The sequence below is a fragment of the Teleopsis dalmanni genome, chromosome X, assembly GCF_002237135.1.
Source record: "Teleopsis dalmanni isolate 2A chromosome X, ASM223713v2, whole genome shotgun sequence".
Taxonomy (NCBI): domain Eukaryota; kingdom Metazoa; phylum Arthropoda; class Insecta; order Diptera; family Diopsidae; genus Teleopsis; species Teleopsis dalmanni.
The window spans coordinates 30,430,387-30,454,728 of NC_051848.1; the positions used below are offsets into that span (position 1 = coordinate 30,430,387).

The window sequence follows — 24,342 nt, forward strand, 5'->3', positions numbered from 1 at the left end:
ATGATATATAAAAAATGTCATATAAGAAATGTAAAACTTTTACAACTTTTGTCATAAAAGAAAAATAAAAAACTATAGCTGCAATAAATTGTAAAAATGATATTATGTTTTTTTAATTAACAGTAACAACTTTGAAGAAAATGTTTTCTTTAATAATTATAAATACATATAAACCATCTTTAATTAACTATTTATAACTCAAAGCATTTATTTAGTAAATATGCTTCGTTTTGTTTCTCTTAACCTTGAGTTGTAAGAAGACTGATCTTAAAAATTTATTAAACAAAAAAAATAAATAAATAAATAAAATTATTATTAATTAATAAATAAATCCAAAAATGTAACTAATTTTTAATCAATGTTCAACATTCCATTAACATAATTTTTAGTCTACTAAAGCTTTAATAATTTTTAGTATTGTTTATTTTATATAATATATATATATATATATATATATATATATATATATATATTTTTTTTCGATTATATTATTATATTTGAATTAATATTGAATATTTACATAATGCTAAAAATCAATTGTAAGCTATTGAACTTTAAAGAAATATAATAAGTAAAATTAAATTATATATGTGTATAAATGTATAAAAATGTACAACAACAATCGTTAATAGACTTTATGTAATTATATTAATTAAATTATATATAGAAATACAAGGTAAACATCAAGTAAAAATCGATTGTTTTGTTGATTAATGCATATTATGCTTTCTTAATATTTAATAATTTTTCTTTTGTATATGCCATTTTATAAATAAATAAATAATAAATAAAACAAAAAGTAAATACGCATTATTTTTACTTTAAAAAATCAAGTAAAAATTAATAAGTAAAAATATTTTCAATTTACTAAATACTTTATAAACTATTATATTCAATTAAGAATTGTTTGCTATTATTGAAAAAATAAGTTTTCTTATAATAAAAAAATTAATATTTTTTTTAATATAAAAAAAATATTTTTTTTGTTACAAAAAAACTATTTTGATTTATGCTTATAACAATATTATTATAGAAGAAAACTATTAAAGTCTATTTTTTTTTATCACAAGCGATTTTTACTAAAGATGTATTTATAAAAAAAAATTAATAAATTTTATACATAAAAAATAAAATTAATAAAAACTATTAATATTTGTTAAAAATATAGTCTATTGTGAATTGCATAAACGCATAGTTGTGACTTTTAAATCATATCATCGTTGTTAAATAGTAAAATCAATTACATATAAAATTTATATTTTTAAACTTTAATTGTTCGTTTATATTCAGAATGTTATTTAGCGTTTTTAAGTAGTTATAATGCTTGGAATATACATATATACATACTATACTTAAAAAACTTATATATAATTAATATAATTTAAAGAATTAATAAAAGTTTGTAAATGTTTTAAAATAACCAAATGAATAATAAATGTTAATAAAGAAATTTATTATTAATATGTTTACTATAGCCGAGATTTTTTCTTTCAGAGTAGCAAAAAAATACTCACAGCTTACGAAATAAAACAACATAGCTCTTGAAATTTTCGGAGTTAGGAATTACTCGCAAAAAATTTCACGTCTTAAGTATTAGTCCAGCCAAATTCAAAAATCAATCTATTGTGAATGTTTACTGGAAATATATTGCAAAATTCCAAACATCCGTTAAAATCACATGAACAGAAATAATAACAAATTGCAATATATTAAAGCAATAAGATAAAAAAATACTTACCATTGCTCTTCTATTCATCATTTTTTTTTTATTTATTTTATATATTTTTATATCTTTTTATATCTCATATTGTACACAACACAACAAAAAACATATGTCAAAAAAAGCATTTAACATATTTCAAAAGTGATGCCAATATGTTTCAACCAGACTTAATGCTGTTTTTTTACAACTCTGAAAGAAAAGATTACTGCTTATGTTGAATTTTTAATGCGATTAATATTATTTTTATGGAATAAAACGATATATTAAATATCCTTGTCTATTTTATTCTGTAGTGTAACAATTATTATTTAAAATTAAGAGATAGCTTCAAATTTCAAATTTTTGTTTATTCAAGTTCACATTATTTTGTTTCTTAAATGTTTTTTTAAAATCACATGTTAAATGTTTCTTTACTCGTATTATTCGCAATAGGTTTCTTTTAATTACTTAAAGCATGTGGTTTTTGTTGGACACAATTTTTTTTTAATTTTGTTACAAAACGAAATACAAAATTTTAAATTTTTATGCAAATTGGTCTTAAAGATGTGATTTTAAAAATTTTAACTGCATATACCATATATAAATGTATATTGAGTAAAAATCAAAAAACATTTAATTTTTAAAATAAAGCGTATTTTCTTCTTGTTATAAAATTTATTTATATTTTTTTTATTTAGGATTTATTATACTTCTCATGCAATTATAAAACAGAAATTTAAAATTATGATTTTATTTAATAATAGTATAATTTTAATATTCTAAAATTATTGAAAATTTACAAAATGATCAAGAAATGTTTGCGTTTCGATTAATATAAATATTAATAACAAATTAAATTATAAAATTGATATTATTTTATATTGAGTATACATAATTTTACAATTTAATAATAAAAAGATTTAATAATTAATAGAGTTATCCATTTCATGGTCCTGATTTGGTAGCAATAATTCAGTGATATATGTTGAACATAACTGTCACTCCAGTCATCATATGTTTAGTGGAAAGTTTGCCATTTTGCAATAAGAATCGTTTAACAACTGCTGAATGTGATAATGTGGTTTGGTGATTCTGCAGTAGGTACATATATATATATTTTATATATTGCGCGGAGTTATAATATCTTTATGGTATTATGTTCTACATCTTATAATAATATCTTAAAAATCAAAATTTTACTGAAATTCCAAATATAAGTGCATTTTTTTTACGTTTAAATTTGGAATCATAAAATGGATAACCCTGTAGATGTCTCCTAAAGGAAGTATTGATATTCGTATTAATGAGCACTCCTTCAAACTAACTTATATATAATTTAGTTTTAACTGAAATTGTTTTAATTAAATTTATTAATTAAGTTATGAAATTTAAATAGAAAATCGCTGTATATATATATTTTAAATGTATGATATATTTTAAATATAACGACATTTATATCCATTTTCATAGAATTTATAACAAATTAAAGATTTTAACATTTTCAAAAACATAATTTATTAACTTTTATAATTAAAATCACACAGTACATTGTGTGTGGTCATCGTATGACACTACACATCGCTAACTAATAAAAATACAATATATATAATTAATATAATATTTTTATAATTTTTATCGTGTGATATCTCAATTATATTTATTTATAATTTTGTTAACATTTGCTTAAGTTTCTTTATTCAGTACCATTTGCACAGAGACTGTTTCAATAAAAATTAATATTTTATAATTTAATTTAATATTTAAATTATTTAATTATTGATTCAGTTACCGATTTTGTATTAGTTCTTTACATTATCATATCATGATGCCATTGTGTTTTGAAGTTCACGAATAATTATTATTTTAATTATAAAATCTTTTGTGTCGATTTAAAAAATTAATTAATAATTAATTAAATATACAAATCAATGTTGCTATCGATAATCAATAATCTTGCAAGACAATTTATCTAGAATTGCATAAATGTATTCCTGTGTATAGATTTTTTATATATAGGGTTATGTTTTGTGAGTTTATTAATAAACTCCGTCCCTTATTTGATATATCGTTAATCTGCACTCAGTTCCACGCTAACTTTTTTTACATTAATATTTTACTATTTACTATATAAATCAGTTGAACTGAAAGTTGAACTTGTCAAAGATAAATGATTATATAGTGTTCAAGAAATTTCAGTCAATTAATTGGTGAATTATTGCTTGTAATTATAATGTGATCTTATATTACTTCAACCAAATTTTTTAATTCCAGATAAAAATTATTTATTGTTACAAATATCCATAAATTAGTTTTTACAGTTCATAAAGCTTATTTAATATAATTAAATTTATTTCAACTTATTTAATATAATTTAACTTAGCTTAATTCGACTTTACTAAAATAAATTTAAGAAATATTTAATTTATTGTTAAATATATCAACTTCACTAAATGTTTTATTTAGAGTATAAATTAAATAAAGTATATATTTTCATTAACAAAACCAAAAAAAAAAAGAAATATATACGACTATATATAAATTTATAAGTATATAAAAATAACTACATGGCGAACTTGGAGAGAAATCATATATTTAATTTTAATATTTAAACAATTTATTGTAGTATATTATTCAGATTTTTATAAATTTATTGAAATAACATAAATATAAATAAATTGAATAAATTTATTTAAAAATAATTGCATTATTTTACAATTATTTACTTATAAATGAAATAAAAATATTTCGACTTAGCTAGAGAATGTAAACAAATTTAACATATACGTATATAACTATATATATATAAAATAAAATATATAAATAAAAATCTTAAAAATGGATTTTTTTTAATGAAATTATAAATAAATGTTAAAAAATAGCAGTTTATGAATTGAAATGATAATATATTTTACATGCCAATTGTAATTAGACGTATATATTTATTATATGAGAATGTATACATATATATGTATATATATTTATAGAATGTGTATAAATATTTTTGCATATATTTGTACATTCATTAATATAGAATATATATAAATATATTTATATATATATATACATACAATTCTTAAAGATATATATCTCATATCTTTATACATCAAGTTACATCTATATATTTACATATATAATAAACAAAAATTTAACTTTTATGCTATATAACGATATATATATATATATATATATATATATATATATATATATATATGTATATATATATATGTATATATGTATATATGTCACTTTCATTAAAAAATAAAAAGTTGATTGAAAAATGTAATTCTCATAAATGCTTATAACTATTTTAATGTATACAATATAGAATATACAAATTAAAAAAAGAAAAATTATATTTTTATTTCAATTAAAATTTAAAAATATGCAAAACATTATTATTGTGTATTCGTTAGAAAAAAAATTAAAACTATTTCTTATATATAATAATTCTCATCAGCGTCTTGCCATATATTGAAAAGAAAAATTAATTATTTTACTGTTGTTCCAAAAATTAAAAAAAAATTAAATAAAACAATATTTATATATATATATATAAATATATATATTAAATAAACAAATTATATTGAAAATCAAGCATAATTTATTTTTGGTATATGTAAAACATTGAAAAAATTTTACAATAGGTTTGTTTCAAGTTGCATGTAAGTTTTTCGATCTACCCAAATCTGTACCGGATTTGAGAATGATGTACACAACTGAAATATTTGCGCCATTCCATAGGTTTTACAAATATTTAAAAATTACGTTAAAATCCATTTAATATTAATATCATTGGTCTGACCTAATAAATATTGGTTTTAATATTTCGGCCACAACTTATTATTTGTATTAAACCTCGTAAAACCTGTTGTAGATTTTGGGACTGCATTAATTAACTTGAAAACTTAATACTCGAAAGAATCACTAGCTATACAATGGCTTAGATTAAGAAACAGTGCATTATATTAGGTATATTACGTGAAGTGTAGGTGAGGTGAGATCTAAATCCACGTCTATTCTAATGATCAATTGAAGATATTTCATCAATAAGAATATATCTATATAGTGTTCTTTATTCTCTAAGTTTTATTTTTTTTTATAATCTTTTTTTTGAAATTTTGTTACAGTGTTGAATTTAAGTATGGCCTTTTGTGTTCCTTCAACCACATTTACCTAATATAGAATCAATTTTAAAAATGAAAGAGTTCTTTATAAAGTGATAATTATTGACCATGTATATACGTATGTACTAGAAACAAAAGAGTTGAAATATTGTCTGCATATTTACGATTAATGCGAGTGTTAGTATCTTTTGGCCCCACCCCTCTAACAATTTTTATAACTATGTTAACAATTAAAAACAGTGTTGTAAAGCTAATGGTGTTTGGAAAAAACTAAAATCAAACATCAGATCTTTGATTTTTTAAGTGGTGAATATTTCAGATTTAAATCTTTTAAGCAATAATTGAAGATTACTATATTGAATTTGATTTTGATTTTGATATTTGATTAGATTTTTATATCATATTATTAAAATATTTCCCAATTTCTTACATCTTTATTTATATTTTTATTCTTCTTAAAGAATGTAGAGGCAAACGACGAGCTAAATCGGTTAGCTGACATCACCCTCATCTGAGTTCCTGGGCATAGGAACACCGAATGGAACGAAAAAGCTGTCTGTTTAGCCCTCGGTGCTTTTTTGGATGTGTCCCTGGCGGTACCGGTCTATATTACCCCAGAGATCATTAAGGAAATTACCTACTTCTACCGTCTTCAACTTGCCAATAACAGATGCAAAGCACTTAAGACATGTGCAACTTCCACGTTAACTTGGCTCACCTATGATAAAATTAAATTTTCGGAACTAATCAAAAGAGACCAGGTGAATACTGCAGGGTTCACCTATTAAATTATTTAAATATGACAGGATGGATTTAGTCCCTGCTCTTTTATATTAGAGGTTCTTGCGAGGAGTGTCTCAAGAAAACGATAAAAAAAACCGCTAATTGAGGTACATGGAAGTTAACTAATGGCCTGCTAATGCAACAAACCAACTGTTTATTTAGAAACTGAAGTTACGGTCTTATGTTAAAGTTAGTGTATGATATAATACTATGGAGGTAATATGTTAAAGTAGTGTCAGAAGGTTAATAATAACGTAAAAAAGTTTGTTGTTATTGCTATTACATTTACTTAAATACCATATTTATTAATAAATATTACTTAACGGCACTAGATACACACGTCAAGAACCCGGAGATTTAAAATTGTCATTTTTTTGCACATAATTGAGCTTACATACTACTGCTCTGTATTTAAATAATCTGTAAAAATATTTAGAGAACACTATAAATATTAAGAGAGAGAAAATAGGAGGTACAGCATTGGAAGAATAAATGCAATCCCACTCCAATAACAATGCATATTGTAATGCTAATCAAGTTTTTTTTTTAGGTGAAAAGCAGCGAAAACCAACTTGTGAGTCTTCAACCTACTAAAACTGAATTTTTTTGCAATGAACTGTGGAAAGAACCACAGTACTCAGACCATAAAGGTTCATTGTGGTTCTCATTCAAATATATTACAAAAGTTTTTGGGTCCTTGATATTTGTGTTACTTACAACGTCAGAATCAAGAAGATTCGAGTCTTGAGAGAGTAGGGCGATATCATGGAAAATGTTTCATATTATTTTTGTCCTGCAAGCAATATGAAAATAAGCTGTTGTCGGCGAGATCAAGCTGAAAGAGTTGTTAGCTTAAATGGTATGACCAATGATTGCATCAGTCCGTAGTCTAAACTCCTTGCGATATATAGTTTCAGGAAAGCCTATAACATTTTACTGATTTCAGGTAGAACTATTTTAATTCGTTTGTAGTCATGGTGATTTTGTCACTTATTGTTTGATACAGATTAGATCTAAACTTAAATAGCTAGTCTTACAACAGATTTAAATTTAGACTTGAACTGTATTCAGTTGACGTCTTTATTTCATAATCGTATGCTCCCGAATTAATTGGGGAATGTAACATATATATATATCGGGAGATAGATCTTGCACTTAAATGTTATCAAAATTTATACATTATATCACTAAAGAATTCACCACATAGACGCAACTTCTTTCCAATAGATGGCCTCATTACAAATATAAATTTTTAAAAAATCTCGGTTTGTTTGGAATGTGTCTTGTATATAACATCACTGTACGTTGACAAAGGAATCATCTAAATTGAATAATATATGTGTAATTACTTGAACAGATGCATATTAGTAATTGTTTAGTATTTCTCATTATTGACTGAATAAATGTTTAAATTTTAAATATTTTGTTAAAATATCTCCTTTGAAAATCTGAATTCACTTACAACATATTCAAATTTTATCTTTTTGATCGGTTTTAATGATGAAAATTGTGTTAATGAAATGCTATTCCGAAGCAGTGACCAGGGGAAGGTGGCCAAAATTTGTCAGTTGCAAGTGCGCAACCCAACAATAACAACAGTGACAACAACTACTAGTGACTGACAGCAATAACAACAACAGAGACAAATTAGCAAAAAACTATAAAGAATTGCTGTCCATCTGGTAAATAAAATGATAATGATATTTTTCAAAAAGTCATAATCATAATACTAATGATTATAATAATAGTAATGACGAATATAATGATGATCGTGATGGAGATCGTGATGATGATTGTGTACTTGTATTTTTGTCTTTCCCTGTCTGCATTCAAAATATTTTCACCTACAATTTTAGTTCACATTTCGTTGAGTTTCGCCTATTTTCCGCGTTAATTACGCGAAAATCGGGCGGAGGGAAATATTTTAGTTTTTTTTTTCCAATAGATAATTTGCCAAATCGACTATATTTGAACAATAAACCAAAATTTTATATATTTTTAGTGTATTATAGTGTTTTAGAAAACCAAACAAACGTCAAAGTCAAGAACCAATAATTTTGAAAATAGAAAAAAATATTTGTATTTATATATATATTAAAATATCTGTTTCTGTTCTTACTTCCGCAAACGCCAGATCAATTTCACAATTTCACACACTGCAGCTTCGCCTTCGTTGAGATATTCACAAACATCCTTAACCATACCCATCAATCAATATTATTCATAAAGTAAATTACAAAATGCTTGAGGTTGATCCAATAGTCTCTAAATTGTTAATTATTATTTTGCTAAAATATTTTATATTGGACTATTAAATTGTATATCATCAATGCGAATGATAGGTAATGAATAATGGAACATTGATTTCAACTTCCTGGCGCACATATTTCCACCTATAAATACAAATATGACCTAAATGAGAAGAATTTCCAGACTACAGTGTTCTTTAAATCATCATATTGTGAGACAGAATACCTATTATTGATTATGTTTATTAATAAACATTGCAGTATTGGAACTAGTTATACCGATACGTTTGGGTAGTTAATATGAAGCGAGCCCTATGACAGGCTCTGATATGAATTCTATAATGTTCGTGCAAAATCATAGAAACAGATAACTTTTTATAATCAATGAGACAATATATGAAAAATGGCACACCAAATTCTGTTCTTATTTATCACGTCAGCTGTTCTACGCATCAGACACCATTGTGTACAAATTCCTATTATAATAGTTAATTAATGGCTCTATATGAATGTTATACGACTATACTTTTATATCAACTAACTATTGACTAATATGCCATCTAGAGATATCTACCTATCTACCTATCTATATCGATAGGTCTCTCATCAGAAATGACTTTAACCATAAAAGTGTGAATAAAAAATTTTTTATTTGTGAGGAAACGAATATATTCAAATGGTATTAGCTTACCATTTGCTCTACAGACATAATTTGTTTTTATAAGCTAAGCTATAGTTAGATCTATTTATAAAATCAAATTTTTAAGTTACTTTAAGAACACAAAAGTCAGTTCAAATAACAACTAGTATGGCATCTTAATGCTACGTATCCATTACAGAACATATATACATTACACATATATATATATATATACAACATATATATAGACTTTAGCCAAACTTTTTTATATGCGTTTTCTTTTTTACTAACATATGTATATGTGTGTTTCCAGACAAAATTCGAAAAATTATCCAATGTGAACACCTAGTAAACGACATTTGCTCACTGTTCAACATTTATTTTCTCTGAATTTTGCGTCATAGATATAGGTAAATTAATCTCGAGTGTTATATATTTCGCTCGAGGTAAATTAGTGAATCTTGATTGAAAAAGTTACCATAGATTAACCAATCGAAAACGGTTATATCTTTACGTTAATTGTCCTTTCTTAAGTAGTAAATTGCTAGATAATTCCATTGAGATTTAACGTAAATACATACGTCTGATAGTGCATATACTTCCAAATCATTGTCGGTTAGAAGACTATGCTAGGAGATTGAATTTCATCAGTGAGAAAGATAATAAAAGTTGTTCCTAACTGTTTGGTCACTACCCAGCGTATGCGCAAATTAGATTAAATCACTTTTACTTCGAGGAACTATTATGATCCATTCTAAGGAGTTCCATTATGATCACTAGTAGCAATTCATATGTAGAAAGCAAAAACATGTTAAAGTCTTTTCAATAGTTCCGTGTGAGATATTTACACAGAGTCTACACTGGCTAGACTTTCACAAGATTTTTGGTTATAAAATCAAAAACCGAATAAGTTAATAATGTTAAGGATTTATAATATTTATATTTAAAATTTAAATCAAGATAAATTAATATAACATTTAACAATTTTAAAAACAAATACGTCGTTATATTAATTGTAATATTTTAATTAATACACGGATTCATAAATGACTATAATATTGTTAACAGAACTTGATCATTATAGGTTTTGTTCTTTTTATATGGTAGTTTATTGATAAATCACTTTATTATCTTAAACATAAATAAGAAACTTCTTTCTCAAATCTTGCCAAAGCTTTGCCAGTGTAGACGCCCTGGTTAATATGTTTTTCATGCTTGGATCGTAAATACTTGCAATATCTTCCTTAATTTATTTTTAATTATAACGTAATTTATATTAACTTTTTACTATATTTAACATTATTGTTAAAATGTCTCTTTAGAAATTAATATAAATCGTTTCTTATAATTATTTTTGGTGTTTTGGTTAAAAAGTCAATTACACAATGTGGTGAAATAAAAATTTATATTCTTATATCTCTTTCATACACTTTTACCTACTTTTGATTTTTTGTTTTTGCAATCTTAAATACACCACACTTTGTGTTGAGTTTAATATATAAAAGAATTGAGCTGTGTTTTGATGCTTGTTTTATGTTTATTGCACTATAAACCTTTAAAAAAATTTAACATTACTTATTTGTTAATTATTCAGTGTTGTGTATAGTGTCGCGACATAAAAAAGTCAAAAAAAAAAAGGTTTTTGGTGTGATGTAAGTACTTTCGTGTTATCTCTTTCATGCATGTCTTCCGTTCTTTTTGTTGAAATTTTAATTTTTAATTCACCATACTACTATAATAGCTTTCATTTGCCACAGAAGCAAGTTAGGTGTTACCGGTGATACACAAAACTTTGTGTTGAGTTTAATATATAAAAGAACTGAGTTGTGCTTTGGTGTTTGTTTTATGTTTATTGCACTATAAACCTTTAAAAAAATTTAACATTACTTATTTGTTAAATATTCAGTGTTGTGTATAGTGTCGCGACATAAAAAAGTCAAAAAAAAAAGTTTGTGGTGTGATGTAAGTACTTTCGTGTTATCTCTTTCATGCATGTCCAGTTCTTTCTGTTGAAATTTTAATTTTTAATTCACCATACTACTGTACTAGCTTTCATTTGCCACAGAAGCAAGTTAAGTGTAACCGGTGATACACAAAACTTTGTGTTGAGTTTAATATATAAAAGAACTGAGTTGTGCTTTGGTGTTTGTTTTATGTTTATTGCACTATAAACCTTTAAAAAAATTTAACATTACTTATTTGTTAAATATTCAGTGTTGTGTATAGTGTCGCGACATAAAAAAGTCAAAAAAAAAAGTTTGTGGTGTGATGTAAGTACTTTCGTGTTATCTCTTTCATGCATGTCCCGTTCTTTTTGTTGAAATTTTAATTTTTAATTCACCATACTACTATACTAGCTTTCATTTGCCACAGAAGCAAGTTAAGTGTTACCGGTGATAGTTCCAATTTGTAGTTGAAGATATATATATAAATTATAATTATCAGATAAAGTTTTTGTATTGTGAGGTTAGTATGAACTTAATATTATTAATAATATTTCTATAAAAATATATAATATTTTTATTGAGGAAACTTTTCAAAGTTTAGAGAGAATATTGGATATATGATGCATAGTTTTCATATAAATCAGCTATTATAAAAAAAATTAAGTTTATCTTGGAAAACGTGGTGAAAACCGAAAATTTAACATTTCAACAAAGAGGTACGCAAAGTACAGTTCAAAAAAAAAAAATCATTTACAGATTCCCGATAAATAGGCGAATAATTCTCTTGCATTTTTTTAATATTTGCATATAAAACGTTTTATAATTACAACGAAATGGATTCGTAAGTTACTTTATAAAACGTGGTTAATCATATTTTAATTAAATTTTTTATTAGTGAGAAAAAAATAAAGTCCAAAGGGGAAGTACAGGCTGTTGCAGTTGTAACTAAAGACACACTACGTGAAGATATGTGGAAAAAATTTGCAGATCTAAATTATTACAAGACATGCATGTTGCAGAATAAGACCATACCACATTTTGTGAACAATGACGTGGCTGCAAATCTGCTAGCTAATACGCCCGAATTCGAGAAGGCAAAACATATTAAAGTGAATATGGATAGTGCTCTGCGTCCTGTTACGATGAAAGTCTTATTTTCTAATAAGAATTTATATTTGCCCGCAACTCGTCAATCTAATGCCCTTGTTTTCAAGGTAGATATGGCCGATACTGCGAAAAAAGATAAAAAGAACTTTCTACGTGCCAAGTATCTTAAAAATTATCGTACGGAAGTTTTTTCTGAACAACATATTAAACTTGATATGGTTATTATTGGTGCTTTAGTGGTATCACGTGACGGCTATCATATTGGGCGTGGCTCAGGCTTTCATGATTTGGAACTAGGTATGCTTTTTGAGATTGGAGCTATTACACCAAAAACCGAAGTGGTGACTGTTGTGCACGATATTCAAGTAGTAAAAAGTTTACCACATCATTTGTTTCAAAAATATGATGTTCCAGTTGATATAATTATCACAAACACAAAAGTTATACGTATACGTAAGCCGCTGCCACGCCCTATTGGTATATATTGGGATTTGCTGACACAATCTTGTGTAGATAATAATCTCAAACTAAAGGCTATATATGACCAGTTAGTTAAAAATGGATTTGAAATTTCTCTTAAATCCGAGGATGTAAAAGCTATATCTGAAGCAGAGGAAGAGAAGAGCGGATTTGAAATAAGTGATAAGCAAAGTGATGATACTGTTAATACAGGTGAACATGTAACAAGTACTAATACTGCAAACAATGACACTGTGTCCACTGATTTCGTAAGTACTATTACTACGAGTGCATACGTTGCAAGTACTAAAACTGCAAACAACAATACAATGTGTACTAATTTCACAAATGCTAATACCGCAAGTGCACGTGCTGCAAGTACTAACATTGCAAACAAAAATGCTGTGTATACTAAATTGGCAAGTACTAATACTGCAGGTACTAATGTTGCAAATACTAATACTATAAATAGAAATATTGTGTATACTAAATTGGCAAGTGCTAATATTATAGGTACTAATGTTGCAAGTACTTATATTGCAAACGAAAATGCTGTGCATACTAAATTGGCAAATACTAATGTTGCAAGTACTAATCCTGCAAATGCTGTGCATACTAAATTTGCAAGTCCACATGTTTCACGTGCTAATACCGCAAACAGAAATGCTGTGTATACTAAATTGGCAAATACTAATACTGCAGGCACTAATGTCGCAAGTACTTATACTGCAAATAGAAATGCTGTGTGTACTAAATTCTCAGGTCCCAATATTGCAAGTGCTAATATCGCAAACAAAAATGCCTTGTGTACTAAATTCGCAGGTGCTGATTCCAAGAATCCACATGTTCCAAATGCTAATGCTGTGCGTACTAAATTCACAAGTACTAATACCGTACGCCCACATGTTGCCAATGCTAATACTTCAAACAGAAATGTTGTGTATGCTAAATTTGCACGTACTAATGCTCCAAATACTAACGTCGCAAGTATTTATACTGCAAACAGAAATGCTGTGTGTACTAAATTTGTAAGTACTAATACTACAAGTGTTAATACTGCAAACAAAAATGTTGCTAGTACTAACACTACAAGTATTAATGTCGCAAGTACTAATACTGTTTGTACTAAATTCGCAAATGGTAATATTGTAAGTACTAATACTGCAAACAAAAATGCTGTGTATACTAAATTCACAAGTACTACTACTAAATTTGCGAACAGTGCACCTAAGACTAGATATCGTTCCACTGGTGACATTTGCGTCGAATTAATTAACATTGGTAGTAATCTGTGTAATCGTTATCTTAAGGAAGAATTAATTAAACGTGGAATATGTCCCGCTTCCATAGTTTGGAAAGGCAAGTAATATTCTTAAAGTTACATATTTTTACTAAATCGAATTTTCTATTTATCAACTAAAATATGATATATTCATTTAGCTCACAAAACTGGATGTTTTCTACATTTCTGCAAATCAGACGGGCCTTGCACTCAAGATGACATTGATAAGATCCTTAAAGTATTAGAAGACCTTTCATTGGCGGTTAATGTTAATGGTGTAATAAAAAACTGTAAAGTTGCTCCTAAGAAACGTCGTTACAATACTAAGAAGTATACAAAATAAAAAAACATATCTATACACATATATATATTATGTAACTTGCATTTATATTAACGTATATATCGATATATATATCGATATATATATATATAAATATAAAAAGAAATCGTAAAGTAAATTATATATAATGATTTGCTTAAATTTTTGAATAAATGTTGTGAATAAATAAATAGGTAATAAAAACTTTAATTGCAAAATGTTTTCAATAATACTTTATTTATGTTCTTATGGAAAAGGTTAAGGCAAATAACCTTATATGGCATACCCATTTAATATAATTAATTCTGCAAATATGAAGATATAGACACTATATACATTTTTTATATCAAGTACATATTATATATATTATAGATATTTAACATATGCAGTATATATAGAGCAATATATATAGTATAGCATAATATGTTATATATAGTACACATATAATATATATACATTATAATATTATGTATATTATATTATATTATATATATAATATATATGTGATTATATTATGTAATTATATCCTAATATTATATTACATATATTATATATAATTATACATTGGAGTAAAAAATAGTTTAAAGAGTATTTAAAATAAATAATACAAATTTGAGAAACATAAATAAAAACAGAAGGTGTGGATTTGGAAAGAAAGTGCAAAAACAGATAATTGTTTTCCAAGAAGTAGAGATATTATTATAGTTATATACATATGTTTATAAATGACAGAGACATTACTCGTCAACCGGCACAAACACTTGTCAGAAGGCATAATTTTTGCCTAATATGGCAAAAGTCATAGTACTGGTGTCTGTAAGTATTGGCATGATCGGTAAAGATTGTAATGTAACACCTTGGAATATTAATCGTTGCTTTTGCGTTCTCGAAATCACATTCTTTAGATTTTATTAGATTGAGAATGTTTTTAGTAGATTTTTACAAACAAGAAGTTTACATTGGAGGTTTTTTTAATTAGAAGGTAGCGCTTCAATAAATGCAAATTAAATTAAAGTAAACAAAAATTTTTTTATTTTATTTTTTTCATAAAAAATACATCAATTCTCAAGGTTATAAAGTTATACATCTGTTTATATTGAAATTAATATCTATTTCAATGCTTTTGTTAAATAAAAGATTCAACTTGTAAATATAATACGTTATATTTTGAAAGAAATCAATCTTAATAGAATTATGGCATAGATCTTTAGAAGTACTCTATTTTATTATGATGGTTAAAATTTTATTTTATATTAAAACCAGGGCTTCGAATCGAAAAAAAACCAATATTTTTATTGGAGCGAAAACTGGAACCGAACCGGAACGGGAAAAATTCTGGCTCGAAGCCCTGATTAAAACTGAAGTTTCTTTCATTTCTATGTTAGTGTTTTTGATAAATTTAATCTATTGCACTATCTTAGGATTTAATTCCCGCCAATGAGATACTGTATTTGTAATAATTTTATGAAATTTTATGTAATAATAAATTGAAAGAAATTTTATTTTACTGTTTGATATTATTGTATTAAATATTCAAAATTATTGATTACTATTATTTTAATAAAGTTTCTAGTTCTATTAGATGTGCTCATCCGAAAACTGAAATAATTTTCTGTTGTTGAGCGTTTTTAGTTATACAAGTAAAATAAAGATTCACGTTCTTCCGGGATATCATTTGAATAAAATTATAATCTTCCTGATAATAAATTGCCATTATGTAATAAATATATATCAAGTCATAAGTTTTGTCTTTAAATGATAGTTTAGTAAAATATTAAATTAATAAGCATATTGGACAGCGGCATATAAGTGCTATATTATAGTTTTATAGTGAATGCAGAGTGAACTGTGATGACTGGTTTTCGCTACGAATGATAATGATTACTAGATTATTTTGTAAGGTATTGAAGAGGACGTCGTAGATTTCATAAAGTCTATATATATTTATGATCAGATTATCGAACCAAGTTTATTAAGCCCTGTTCAGCTATCTGTTTCAGTTCAAATTAGATCCTCATGTTTTGAATTATTGAAATGAAACTTAGCACACATGATTTTTGGAGTGGACTTTGATAATTCGTCGGATGGGATGACATCGTACTGCGTAGGCTATAATAGCACGTATAGACTAAACAAACGGATATGAGTTTAGTTATTAATAAAGATATTCAATTAACAGTTAATACCAAGTTTACTTATATTCATAATGAGTATGCATGAAATAGTCAGATAGAAATTTTTACACTTGTCCCATAACATAAATAATGAAATTAGAAAATATAATCAATAAAAAGTAATCTCACTCATGCAGGCTTAGCTTGAAACAAAGAAGATGCTAGACGTTAGTTATGTTGAACCTTTTCGTAGTTAGTGCGTCTGGGCACTTTTACTCTATGATGGCTGGGGGTTTCTGCAAAGTCCCATCCATCTCACTGACTAATTTGAGTATTTCCCATAATCTTCGTGATTATTCAATGATTGATCTAAGGTCTGCGTACCGCCTCATGCGGTTAGTGATAGTAGAGCATCCTGTCGGTTTTCGCATATAGCTTCAGAGCTCTGTTCCTTATGTATTTTTTGACCGGATGTATTCTAAGGTCTCTTAGCATGTCAATGGTGCGGACATACCATGGCACATTGAAGAGCCTTCGAAGAGCCTGACTTTGGGTAACTTGTAGCTTTTAGATAGTAGAGTCGTCAGCTTTGCTATACGCGACACACCCATAAAATAGTGCTGGTCTAATTACTGGCTATAGATCAGCTCTCTGTTCTTCGCGCTAAGGTTGTTGTTTTTGAAAAGTGGTTGTAAGCAGTGCAGTGTTTTTGCACAACTACTTCTTTTGTCTGGTGTGTGCTTGTGACAAAAGAATTCGCTTATCAAACGTGATTCCGAAGTATTTAATGTTATTTTTCCAATTAATCGCGATGTCACCAACTCTCACTCTCGGTGGATGTTGCCTGTGTTTACGAGTAATAAATGGGGCTTTAGTTTTCTCACTGTGAGTGTCTTAAACAATATGGATTAAATGACAATCCTTATTGAGATTGATAAGTTTATTATTCAACTACAATTAATAGACTGAGATATATCGAATCCATTTGTTGAATCCTTAACATATTGAAAAGGAGTATGGAATATAGTTTATTGTTAATAAAATGTAGTAAGAATTTTTTTTTAAAAAAAACTCTTTTTTTGCTATAAAATTTTTTTTTAATGTCTTATTATATAAAAATATATGTAATATTTTATGTTTTCTAAATGAATTATCTGTTGACAGCATATGTTAGTTTTATGTTTGAATTGTGCGAATGAGTAGTCAAAAAATATTTTTGCCAATTTTTTCCATATTTATTATATTTTAAAACTGTTTCAAGAAACATACTCATATTTTCACACTATATATAAATAGTGCAAAACATTTTAATCACTAACAATTGATTTATATTCTTTTTATTTTTAGCAAATAGTATGATTTAAAATGTACTAATTAGAAATTTATGAACTACTAAACTTATATGATTTAATGTTAAGAAAATGCTTAAAATAGCATTTACGAGTAGCAGTAAAAAAAATTTTAACACTTAGTCATCCTATAAGAAAATATACAAGAAATATATATAGACATAGATTTATACTAATAAAAATATAATGATATAATTATATAAGATAGATATATTTAGACCGCATGGATATTTATTGAACCCACAAATGGAAATTAATATTTTTATAAATAAATATAAAGATATTGTTAAAGGTTTAAGAGAAAAAAAAATTTCATAAAAATATGTATTTTAGAAAAGTTAGCTATTTTAAGCAACTTTTTTCCACTGCGGTTCAGTTCGCTATAGCTTTTTGCGATATCTTGACACCTACTCAATATTCCAAAAATTGACAAATTAGTTGCAATATCAATCTCATTTATTGCTACCTAGATTTATTGCTACGTAGATTTCGATGAGTCGTGAATTTAATTGTTAAAAGTTAACAATGATTGACACCATACAATGATAACTTTATTAAAAACATAACTTCAACTTCTTTCACGTTCATCATGGATTGTTCACTATTTGTTTCAACTTCGTCCAAACAGAGCCTTGCTATACAACAATATCATATTTGATATAGTACATATATTGTAACCTGTTACCATAAGTATTAAAAATGGTTCAAGCTCATTCGTATTTAGAGAATGATTTTCGTATTTTCTAATACATTCCACAATTTTACAGAAGATTTCAGTGATATGCAGACATATCTTCAAATTTTTGAAAGAACAGAAAGTGAACAAGCTTCTGGAAGTTAAATGTGATACAATATCTTCCCATAAATGCAGGTTTTCCAACGACTGGATCTTTACAATAGAAAAATTATATCGTAGTTCGCCTGATGTACAAGTCATAACACAATACCATATCATTATTACTTGGAAGTACTTCTGATAACTTGGTGAATATTGTTATTCTTACTTCTATGTTGGAACCTTAAGTCAAGGAGCAAACTTAACCGTGCAACGCATTGAATTCATTTAGTATATATTATTCATGACCTGATTGAGATAACACCTCTAATTCTTTCATTGAATTTCCTTTTATGGTCACAAGCGACATAAAAAAACTTTCTCGAAGAGGTTATTATGAGCTTCGGAAAGAGAAAGAAATCACACAAGACTATGGTAGATGATCACATTCGATCGAGTGGTTGTGCGAAATCCATCACATTTCTTGAGCTTTTTCCAATAACCCTTGCAAAATGATGGTAATAATTAGAGACCTAGTATACGATATCGCTCAAATATCGTATGGCAATACTAACTTAAAATGATATCAACTTAAGGAAAAACAATTATGATGGTATCTATAAGATGCATTTTTTCAATTAAAAATTCCGAAAAATTGTTGCACAAAGCTAATATTTATAGTTTTTCTTAAAATTTTTTTTTATTAAGAAATAAAATTTGGTTGTAGATCTCTCATTTCTTAAGTGATATTCAAAACCCTCCAAGAAGCACATCTTCGACAATTTATCCGTAAAATGCCGTCTGGCGCAATGCATCAGATTTGTTTTTCAAAATATTTTGTTTAATAAATTTTTCTTAATTTTCAAATATCTGTAGATACTGTCATATATATATATATATATATATATATATATATATATATGAAATGGTGGGTGTGTACATTTGTATAAAAAGAAATTAACTCGTTGTGTAGCTCGTTTCGTTGCACGGAAAACATAAAAATATTGACACATTTTCGTCGCATGAAATATTTGATTGACAATTTTAAAATTAACATTTGTGCTTGTTTATTGAGCAGAAAATAAATTAAAATGAATATATTTTGTATATATTTTTTTCAATTATTTCACTCACTTTTTGAATAATTTGTTGGCAAAACATCTAAGTATGGCCAAGAACCGACGAACGTACTTAGATTACATCAAATAAAAATAAGTGGAAATAAGATACGCAAAGTATGGTTCTTACAGTACAAATATTTATATGAAATTTAATATCAAAGTTTTTTTAAAAACATATAAAATAAATATAAGTGATGTAAAGAATTTTAGAATATAAATATATACAAAAAATATAGATTTATTTATATGAGAAAAGCTAATGTTCTTCATATGCGTTTTGTACACAAAAAAAAAATATATAATATGTTTATATTAGAAAAAAATTTTTAAAACTTAATATTTATTTTATATTATTATATTATTATTGAATTTAAAAATTTAATATAGAATTATATTTAAACGAACATGAAATCTAAAAAATTTTAGCGCTTTCAAAGAGGTTTAACATTCCTATTTAATGAGTATATAAATCGCTATAAAATCTAAAAAATAATAAACATTTTTTTTCAACAGGATTTTTTTTGTATTTAGTGTATTTATTTATATATATAAGTATTCAGTAGTATTTTCTCAATTCAGTAGCTTAGCTAAGGAGAGGGATTGCGATATGAACGATAGGTCTAAAAGTGTCAAAGTTCAATTTAAACTTTACTAATAATAAATTTTTTTTGTTAATAACCAAATTCAATTAATACTTACACTACATAACAGAAAAAATCAACTTCCAGTGAAATTAACAGTTGCATACTCAGAATTTCTAATCACTATCCTATCACTAAGTGGTTATAAATAAATAAATAATAAATAAATAAAAAATAAATAAATAAATAAATAAGCAATAAATAAATAAATAAATAAATGTATAATTTAATTTTGTATTGAGAAAAATATTATGAAATATTTACCAACTGGCAATCGTTTATTATAGGCATCAACCCTTTAGTTTTTGTTTTTGACTGTGACTAACCTGGAGAAAAATGCTTCTAATGATACAAATAGAACGACCCATCTGCATGCATGATTTATGCAAGTTCATGTACGATTCAGTAAGTCATACATACATACTTACAGAATAAAAAAAATCATATTCTCAGCACAAAAGCCAGTAGACCCCTATAGCACAAACAGTTAAGGTATTCCTTCACAGAATAGTTACGAAGAACACTCATCGTACTGTGCTCAATTCAAAGGCTGTAGATTTAGTCAGTTTTGATAATGATTATCTTTCCAAAGGTAATGGGCTTGTAGAAGTCACACTTTTCACTGCTTGCTATGATTTGGTGCACCATAAAAAAGCACTGGCTTCATCGTTTAAAGTTTTTAGGTTATAGTTTGTATCTATGAATCGTTCACATCCTTTAATTATGTGGTATAGATAAGTCTTATCTGAGCTAAAATACCGTTATAACTATTAAAAGAAACGTCCTGGTAATGATTTACAAGTAGTAACTTAATCGGGAAATCTGCACAAGTTGTTAAAAAGCAAAAATCGGTATGAATATCAAATCAACCTGAATGTATTAAAATTGTGATTAAAATATATCCGATTCTAATCAATTAAATTCTGAATTTAAAATAAATATAAGAAATTTAAAAAATGCTAATAATATTTAGATACATAAGCTTTACTTTGAAATATGATGCGAACAATGATCCGAAAGTACAATATATTAGAAGTTGGAACTTGAGCATTGAAAGTTCATGTTCACTTCGTTTGTATAAAGTTATAATATAATTGTGTGATAATTTCAGATTCATGCTCCGTATACTGGTTATTGAAAGACCCAATTCTGAATACATATATTTCCAATCTTTGGCTCAATATATACTTTTGGTAATCGTAAGTTTGGCTAATATTCGAGGAAGCCTTGTAGAGAGGAGATTAAGAATTTCACCCCTAAAGAATATTTGAGAATGATTGACAGAAAGGCTTTATATGTGACCTGCAAACATAATTGCAAGAGCAGCCTTACGAACTTCTTGAATCATATATATAGCAAATCGCTATTTTTTCATAAAGAAACGGTTACTCTAAACTTGCAGAAATCTAGAGTCTCAGAGTTAAGTGTCTGTTGGTGATACTGTTACTTCTCTGTATACAAATAATGTTCTCTATTGTGACAAAGTAATGTATCATTGATAATAAATAACTGCGTTTAGTGGCTGCTTTAAGAATATAGGAAGAATTCCTTTACTTGGCGAGACTCTTTCTATCTCTATCTTTCTATCTACTAAATTTATTATGAAAGAACATTTAAGAGGTAATTTTGTTTTCTCTTTTCGAAGATTGTTAATAGCAACGAAAAATAATTCCTTTAAATATTCTCAGGTAGAGCTCTTCTTTTCTGGCTGTTGTTACTAACAACTTTTATCATTTGTTTAATCGATAGAAATAAAAAATAGAAACATTCTCATACAAAAGAAATTCTTTTAAGCAAAATAAACAAAAAAAAAATATTTATTTATTTTTAAAATAAAGTAAAATATTGGTTTTTTTATTTTTAATTATGTATAAAATAATATAAAACTATTAATCATTAAAAATAATTAGCAGAAAGTGATAAGCAAATAGAATGTGAAAAATGAAGAAAAAAATTAAAATAAAATTATTTAATCATATCAAGTTTGTGTTATTATTAACAATTAAAAGTCGTTTACATTTAATTGAAGTGTTAGTGTTAGAAAAAAAACTTAAAAATGGATAAATTAAAAGATTCGAGCATACATCACACAGCACTTAATGTTGCCACCGCCATAAAGGCAATGAAAAATTTTGAAGCCATCTATAAAACAGTTCAAGTAAGTCTCTATTTTTGTGTAGATATTAGTAAGTCTTTCTTATCTTATCTTATTCAATATAATTTTGTTCTCTTTCTGGCTATAGAGATTGGTCTGCAGTCCCACGGTTGATAAATATGACATGCGAAATACATTGGAGGAGGCAATAAAGACAGTTGGTCTAGAAACAGAAATTAGAAATTTAGTCTATCATTTGGTGCGGAGTACAATTAGTTTCGAACCAAAGCAACAAGTATCCCAAACAAATGTAAGTATTTCCTGGAGTGTACAGTAATGGTAAAAATAACATACCTTCAGGATAAACATTCTATGTAACAGAATTTATTAAAAATTTTGTTAATTTTTTATTAACAAAATTTACTTATTTTAACATCAATGATCGGATCTCATCTATAAGACCGATATTAGAAGGGAACGATAGTGTGGGCTCCTAAATATAATCAAAAAATATATATGTACATAATATTCACGAAAATATTTAATTCATATTTATATTAATATATTTTATACATTGACAAATTTTTTGTTTTGTTAGGTATATAATTTACATCATACTATGGCATTAAAATATTTATTTCATATACATACCTTCTGCTCAAAAAGTATCCGGACTTTGTTGTTTGTTAACTGCTCCTTAAGTAATAGACTTTTTTCAAAATTTTTTTTTTGTTATGTTGGTACACCCTTTCTTGACATATGGTACAAATTTGAGCGCCATCTGTCAATTAGTTTGTTTACAGCAGGTGGTAATGTGAGACCACCTCAAGTGCATTTAGCGATTTTTACTATGGAAAATTCTTGTTGTACGCGATTTTTTGACCAAATACGGCACCACTGTCATCGCTCAGGCACCATATTCGCCAGATCTGGAGCCGTGCGACTTTTTCCTGTTTGCAATAAAATTTAAATTTTTGTGTTTTATTTACAAAATTCGGGTACTTTTTGAGCTGAAGGCAATACAGTCAAACTTCCATAACGCAAAGTATCATTTTTCAAAGAAAAGGTTCGACTTATGGACTCTTCGAGTTAGAGAATTTTTATATTTTTTTTATTTTTGAAAGAAACTAAAATTACGTTTCAATTGATCTATTTATTTGAAATAAAATAGAGCACAGAAGTAAGAGTGAAGTGTGAAACATTCAGAAATTATTGTTTGGAATTTTATTTTTTTTTCTTATTTTTAGTAAAAAAAAGACTCCAATTTATGCCAAGACTTATAGTGATCATCAGTTGCAGTATCATTTGTTTATAAATAAAAATTCAGAATTTTGAATGTGTCTTCAACTACATTCTTGGAAGGCTAACGAACAATTTCATCCACCGAACCCTTATCATCACTTTCCGTTTCACTTAGAATCGGATTCACTAATTCTGAGCTATAGTACTCAATAATATCGTAATCTATAAGAAAGCTTGATATACAAATTTGATTGTCAAGCTCAATATAATTGTTAAGAGACGCATTGGAAGTTATTTTATTTACTTCAAACCACGCTTCCAGCAACTGATATTTGCATAAAGAAGCAACATAAGAAAAAAAAATTCAATATTTGATTTGGAAAAAGGGACTTCC

General features: G+C 26.3%; 1 protein-coding gene across 1 annotated transcript; it reads left to right on the plus strand.

Moving 5' to 3' along the window:
* Window positions 1-11,715: 11,715 nt before the first annotated feature.
* LOC119662389 lies at window positions 11,716-14,647 on the plus strand. The gene is made up of 4 exons (XM_038071994.1): window positions 11,716-11,964; window positions 12,027-12,285; window positions 12,340-14,369; window positions 14,451-14,647. The coding sequence occupies exons 2-4, from the start codon at window positions 12,278-12,280 to the stop codon at window positions 14,633-14,635; spliced, it is 2,223 nt and encodes a 740-aa protein (XP_037927922.1). The 5' UTR covers window positions 11,716-11,964; window positions 12,027-12,277; the 3' UTR covers window positions 14,636-14,647.
* Window positions 14,648-24,342: the final 9,695 nt, after the last annotated feature.